A 7500-nucleotide genomic window follows, 5' to 3' on the forward strand; every position below is an offset into this window, starting at 1 on the left:
TCAGTTTAATTACAACCTCCAGAAATCTCTTCCATGTACAAATGTGAATAAGCCACCATGACTCTACATTAGTCTTGCCATAAGCATCACTTCTCACATGTCAGATTTCCACTTCATTTGATAGGCTTTCATAAATGCTTATCCCCCTAATAGATGTAATCATTATGCCTAGGCTTTTATTAAAAGAGCTCAGGGCTCCCCATTTGCTCCGACTGGATCTTAAATAACATTAATTCAAAACTGGGTTTGGAGCCAAATATTTTATGAGTCATGATCAAATTAAGGAGCCCCTTACCTAAGCCATTCAATTAGTATTCCTCTCTGTGGCTGATTGATCTGCACTTTCAGGTCGCATTCCGGACAGCCTTAGAAACTGTGTGAACAAAGAGTTCTTCATCACCACCTCTCCCTGGTCAGTCATGGACCAGCAGGTTGTCCATCCAGACCTCAACGGCGCCTCCTACAGGTAGGATGGAATCCATGCTCCCGTAACACATATTCACACAAGCGGCCAGGATGGGTGGAAGCAGGTCATTTTTGAAGGCAATTCCACTTGTCAAATATGCTATATTTTATGTACCTCATCTGAATACATTATTTAATATTTGTATAATGTTTTTTTTTAAAGCCAATACAATAGCTTATCTATAAGGAGGGGCATTATAATTATAGGTATTGTTATGGTTGGACTGTTTTCTGTTCCTTGTGCTTTGTGTGTAGGGCCCATGGAGAATCAGCAGGGACGGATTATTTAGTGATGTATCTATTTATTTATTGAGTTGGTGTTTTTAAAGTGAAAGGTGAGGAACTAAGTCACGTACAAAGTGTAGGCTATACCGTGCAAGCTTTCACGTTGCTCCTGCAGCACTTGTCAAACCACACCTATACAATCCCTCTACTTCACAGTTCTGGCAGAGAGACTAGTAGTGTCTAGTTGTGCCACACCGTGTAGTGCTTTTATGATCGCCTGGGTAAAGCAAAAAAATAATGCGTAATTTAAAGGGAAGGCAAGAACGGCAGGCAGCAGTTATATATATATATTTTTTTTTTGTTTAAAATTCTTTTTTGTTGTCGTTCTTTTTTTAAAGCAACCACTAGAGGGCAGTATTGACTAAGCTGTCAAAAGTTATCATACTGACACCCTGGCTTTTGTGAAGCAAGCTAAACAAAAACAAAGGCTGAATTTTTCTTTCTTTTATGAATTTGTTATTTTTACGTCCTGCCTAAATGCCTGTGTGGATTGGTGGACACAGACAATCCTCTTGCTTTTTTCACACAGCAGAATGAGCCATGTCCTTCAAGGAATATCAGCTGATGGTTTTCAAGACAAGTTATAAATCTAAGTCAAGCAAAGGTAACTACGGAGTGAAGGTGGCACTGAAGGGGTAGTGGGTGATAGATATGCCTCCCCTTGCTTTGCTCGGCTTCTTGAGCATGGGAAGTTTTAACCATCTTCACTATGGGGAGTTGTAACCATTAACAAATTCACACGCTTCCTGAAACTGAAAATAATAAAAAAACAAATGATACATTAAGCCAAGGAAGTGACAAAATGTTACCATATTCAGGACGTGACAGGGCTTTTGACAAAAAAAGTAAACTGAAGAACTGACTAGTCGAGTCTTTGGGTTGTTTACTTAGAAGGCAGGATGTTTGGACCCTCGACAAACCTCTCATAGTCGTATTCATTTGTACATTAATTAGGTCTTCTGTGAGGTTGAAAACAGTTTGTTTTGTTTTTTTCCCCAATGGGAAAATCATTAATCAAATTAAGTAAATAAGGATATCAAAAATAAATCCAATCATTGACAAACATTTTGCGACTAGAAGTAACAAAGACATGTCAAAGAACACTGATCAAATTATTTTTCTTTTGATATGAATACATATCTTACTAACGTTTTAACTAATGTTTCATTTGTTAATGGTTAGTTAATGGCTTCTTAAAAGGTGGTGGTTTTTTTTTTTTGTTTGTTTGGGTTTTTTTTGCTTAGGATATAGCCTTAGGATATAGATCCTGCTTTTTTCCATAGTGAGTAACGGTAAGCTAGGTCAACTTTGACTTGCTTTGTGTGATCAGTCCTTTATAGTAACTAGTTACTCTATAGAACATTTCTACTATATAATTTAAATACAAGCTGAAAACCACCTGTGGGGTGGGGTTTGGTTTGTAATTTAGGGAACAAAGACCCCCAGTCTGGTGTCAGTACCCCAGGTTTCTGTTAGTAGTCATGGTAGTAGTGATTTATTAGGAACGGCACTGTATTTCACATTTTAATTAGCGAGGCCTTGGAAGCAGCTCTTGCTAATTCTAACTGTGGCAAGGATGTCACAGAGAAAGCAACCCTTATAAATAATACATAAATATGAAACAGACTGCAAAGATGTGTATTATAATTCAGTGCACTTTAAAATGGACCTTCAATATGTGGAGTGAATGTATAGAATGCATCTTTCCACACATCTAGCGTAATATATATTTAGGCTGTTTTTTAAAAATTTTTTACAGGGAATCCAAACGGTTTTGCATTAGTAATTTATTAAAAATGTTCCTTGTGTTTTTGCAGATACCCCCCTGGCATGGTGGGGGTGGCGCCAGGAGGAATCCCAGGCGCGATAGAGGGCATGGTGCCGGGCGGGCTGCCAGTGCCTCACAGCCTGCCCACAGTCACACACCCCTCGCAAGCCCCCTCGCCGAACCAGCCCACGAAGCACGGAGAAAACAGAGAGCATCTAACCGAGCAATAGCACTTGAACCAGAGCGCTCAAACCTACACTCACCTGGGACCAAGAGACACTGAGCACTGGGAGCGGGGGCATGCTCCACCAACCTGGACTCTTCCTTTCACTTCCTTTATTTTGTTGCATATTATTATTATTATTATTATTATTATTATTATTATTTTGGATGTTCCAGTGTTACCTGCAAGTACATGATGGTGAGAAACAAGCTGTGATGATGCTAAGCCCCTTGAAAAGTCGCTACTCAGAAGTACCTCACCCTCACTTTTATGTTAGTTAATGCGTGATTTTGTGTTTCTTCTCTTTTTGACTCTAGACGTGAATATCGCTTTTGTTTCCTCCAGTAGAAATAAAAACAAAATAATAATGAAATTATATATATATATATATATATATATATATATATATATAACCAGACATCCGAAAAGGAATAAAAATCATCCACTGCAGCGGCAATCGACAGAGTGAACTTTGACCCTTTCCTGGTCAAGCCCTACTAACCTTGAACTTTGACCTTCATCGTCCAATAAAAAAAGACATTGGAAGGAAACAGTTTTCACCTCAACTCCAGCTTTAATGATGGGGGAGAGTTCAATGTAAGAGCACAGTCAAAATGAGTGTACAAGTCAAATCTTAGATTCTATTAAGAGTGTATCTTTTCCATTGAGTGTTGAAGAGGCTGAGGAGCTTTGTGCAAAGTTTTAAATGGGCCGAATTCCGTGAAGTATTGAGCAAAACACTTTTTACTGATGTAATTGGTTAGTAGCACGAACACAGTTTTGAATATTAAAAGCTACACATAGGTCCCTATAATATTTACTGTACAAGGCTATAGGCCCCTTGAGATGTCTAAAGTGAAACATTAGCTCTACACCTTTAGTGTAGCATATATTGTTCACAGCTTCAGAATAGTTCAGAGAAAGGGAAGATCCAAACTAGGAATACACAATCGCTCAGACAACCCAGGAAATGCAAGATAGCTGTCTTTTTTGTTAAAAGGAGTGCAAATGGTAAAACATGATTTAATTTCAGTATTTATTAGGAAATATGCCAGACTGTTGGGGGGCATGCAACCTTGTATGGATGAATGAATTAAAAGGCAGCTTGTAATACATGTCTATTGGTATAATAGAAAGTGTGCCATTATCCAACAGCATGGAGATTGACAAACATGTTTATGTTTGAATTTTGGATTGCCCCTGTTCAGAGGCTAGCTAGAGGGTTTCACACACAGTATGTAAAGACAGCTCTGTTTTCTATTTTCATATTAAACAATTAGTACCATGCAACAGACTGAAAAGGGTTAGAGCAAACTGGATTTCTTCTCAACTCAGGAAAACACTTTTTTGCAGCTTTTTTCTCCCCCCTACATTTTGCTTGAACCGGGAAAAAAAAAGTTCGGGATACCTTTTTCCCCTTTTACTTCATTGTGGTATTTTTATATTACAAACACATCACGTTTTAAGTGTTAAAAGGTTTTGAAGAGTCCTGTTAGATTTGTATTGGCTAGTTAAATGTTCTTATAACCATAGACTTTATGTGAACCATCGTTATTTTTTTTTTTCTTTTTGTTATAATAATGGCCAATTTGAGCCCCTGGGCACGTGTACTCCGTGAGTAGGAGAGATATTAAAACCTTCTAGTGTCCCAACAACAGCAACAAGTGGCCACCAGCAGTATGTTTTGTTTTTAGTGTATTTGTATTTGTTTATTGTACAAAGTGAACATTTAGCATTTAGTGCAGTTCAAATAAAAAAAAAAATACAATTCTAAAAAAAAACAAAAAACATTTTGTTGTTAGGTTTGTGTCTTCCAGCCGAAATGTTGACTTTCAGAATAAAAAGTCTCAATCCATTCTCTCTTGTTTATTCCAGCGCTGTCTGCAAACACCCATCTGTGTTCAGAAAATGTTTCAGCCTTTTACAAATTGTCTTCATGAAGAGCTGAAACATGTCTGTTGTTTTGGCACCTCAAATAAGCAGCCGCTGAGCTCTGTTGATATAAGTGTTCATCCAAAATGATCAGTTTGAATCACATATTCCAGTATCTGCAGCTCATAATCACATAGTAAGGACAGTGAGTGAAAGAGTATTCAAATGCATTCTGATAGGAGGCTAGGACTGAATAATACAATCAAAGCTTGGTGAAGACTGGTACAAAATCAAGGCAGTTATCATGTTCACAATGTATTGTGAGACAGACCATTACATGAAGTGTATAATGTATATTACAGTAATACTTAAAAATAAGACATACTAGGTAGTTGTACGCACATCGTGTTTTCAAGTTCAGGCATCTGTTCAAGATTCAGACATGTATTTTAATATTTGTTCATTTGCAAAACATTATCAAAGTCATTATATGTAACACTGTATTAAAGATGGGAAAATATTCCAGAAGAAAGGCCTGACCTTACCCTCGTATAGTAGTTACGCTTAAAAAAAAAAATTTTGCTTGCATTACAGGTAACAACATAAAGTAGACAACGCATATGTTTTATTATTTCCTGCCTTGCAACTCCACGTGTGTCGAGATCACTTTTTGGCAGTCCAAAGTAAACGGGACCAAAAGTGGCTGTATTGATATGTAGATAGAAATCCCACACCAAACTTGTCACCAGCCACCTCCATTGGTTGCCCCTTAAGGTGAATCATGCAAAGAACCAGCCAACACCTTCCCAGACAGTCTTCTATCTGGGAGTGTTCTGGACACTCTGTCGGACAGCGGAGTGCAAATAGCCACCTGCTTGGAGCTCTTTCAGCTCAACAGACACCTAACGTACCAGGAACTTCTGGGCTTGACCTTCCCATTGGGTCTTTTGCACATGTGCCCTCTGCAGGCCTGGTTCAATAGAAGGGTCTTCCTGCCCATGAACCACAACCACCTATTGACAATGTCCTGTCTCTGTCTAATGACACTCTCTTGGTGGAAACAGCTGTCCCATCTACACCTAGGCATAGCGCTGGGCAGTGTCACACCCAGCATCGTTACTTATCTCAGGAACTCACCTCTGGATTTGAACCCAGAACTCCAAAGTGAACAGGACAGTAAACTAGTGAATTAGCCCACCGTGCCATCTCACTTCCATGGAGGAGTGTGCTTTTCTTTGATTAGGTAAATGAAGCTCTTTAAAAACAAAGGAATCAGCTAGATTTGAAGAGTCCCACAAGAAGGAACAGCACAGCATGCTACTGAATTACCCACTGCACCACCTGGCTTCTTTTGACAGTCTACTAGTCTAACTCCGGGAATGCCTGGGGGTTGTCAAAGACGAGACAAATGGCATGTCAGGCCCTATGTACCTTCATATATTTCAGCAAATTGAGTAAGTAACTGCATCAGTAAGTAACTGCATCAGTGCAATGTCAGTGCACTGTAATCTACCTGTTTGTTTTTTTCAGTTTGAGACTGTGTTAAGTATGGCTAATGTGCAGTTAACGTGGTGCAGTTTCATATCCAGGAGTGCACCGGCATTTATTTTAAGACTAGTTTTTGTTCATGGCGTGTACAGTAGTAACAACACAACAGCAAGTGTGTGAGAGCATATAAAATGTTGAAGAATGATAGTGTGTGTTTTATGTTTGTAAATTTGGGATATTATTTCCCACAATTATTTTACTTGCATTAAAAATGGCGCAAGTAAAAAAAGTTTTTGTCAACCATAACATAAGGGACACACTGTTGAAATATCTACAGTCGAAGTCGATAATCTTTACAACAACTCATATATATTATATATATAGTATAATATATAATATATAAATATATATTATATATATATTATATTAATATATATATATATATATAAAATTGTAATATGCACAAATATATTATAATACTGTGAAGTTCATGACTGCGTCACAAATTTTCATGATCAGATGTTGTCTACAAATAATTAACATTATATTTAATAATAAATAGCATAGATTCTCCTTCCTAAGACACAGGTCTTGCTGTTGTTGAAAGAGCAATATTATTTTAACATTTGCCACTAGATGGAGCTATTCTATTCAAACGCTCAGACCTTTGCCGGTACCAAACTTACTTTGGAGACGAGCCCTTAACCACACGTGTATTTGTGTTGGTCAGAAATTAAAATCTTTACAAATAGAATGAAGTTCATTAAATATTTGCTTTAGATCTTTTCTTTAAAAGAATGTCATAATACATTTAGTACTCTGTTCCTTTAAATGAATATAAAAAAAAATGTTACAGTAAATTAAAGCGACTCTAACTTAATGTAAAAGCATTTGTTGTCATGTTTGTTTTTGTGAACCCCCGCAGGAATAAGGACCTGTATTGTAACATCAAAATAAGGTGCTAAACACACATGAATAACATAAGTAAACTGAACAGTTTTATCACAGCAAGAATATGTATATTTGCAACATAAAATTCTTTAAGACTGAATAAACAAAACCACAAAATCCACTGAAAACAATTTGTGGAGGTGGGTGGGAAGAAAGCAAACAGAGTAGCTCCACTGCACTGTAGGTCACTTTACAAATAAATGTAATTCTAGATTGCAAAAAACAAAGATTTTCAGGAGGGTCATGAAGGCGAAACAATAAAAACAGCAAAGACACTTTTATATTTTTCTCTTTATCCCAAATAATTTTGTACTACTTAAAGTCAAAATAACACATTCGAAAAATAATTCCTTCCCCGTTTGTTCCGTAAAGATTTCCTTTTGTTCTTGTAAGATTTGTTTAAAATTATTGGGGGTGCAGTGTCTGGGGTGTTCATAATGTGTAGTTC

The 7500-nt window shown here is 37.3% G+C and overlaps 1 protein-coding gene across 4 annotated transcripts in view; it reads left to right on the plus strand.

Moving 5' to 3' along the window:
- LOC121325404 (C-terminal-binding protein 2) overlaps nucleotides 1-4596 on the plus strand; it is a 77601-nt gene extending 73005 nt beyond the window's left edge. For 3 of the 4 annotated variants that reach the window (XM_041267856.1, XM_041267854.1, XM_041267857.1), the window contains 2 exons: nucleotides 349-466; nucleotides 2568-4596. In XM_041267856.1, coding sequence (XP_041123790.1) covers nucleotides 349-466; nucleotides 2568-2748 — 299 coding nt within the window. In that variant the 3' untranslated portion in view covers nucleotides 2749-4596. Of the gene's footprint in view, nucleotides 1-348; nucleotides 467-1279; nucleotides 1355-2567 lie in introns of all 4 variants that reach the window. The other variant, XM_041267855.1, reaches the window with a different exon arrangement.
- The last annotated feature ends 2904 nt before the right edge of the window (nucleotides 4597-7500 follow it).

Source organism: Polyodon spathula, chromosome 13 (genome assembly GCF_017654505.1).
Source record: "Polyodon spathula isolate WHYD16114869_AA chromosome 13, ASM1765450v1, whole genome shotgun sequence".
NCBI classification, from domain to species: domain Eukaryota; kingdom Metazoa; phylum Chordata; class Actinopteri; order Acipenseriformes; family Polyodontidae; genus Polyodon; species Polyodon spathula.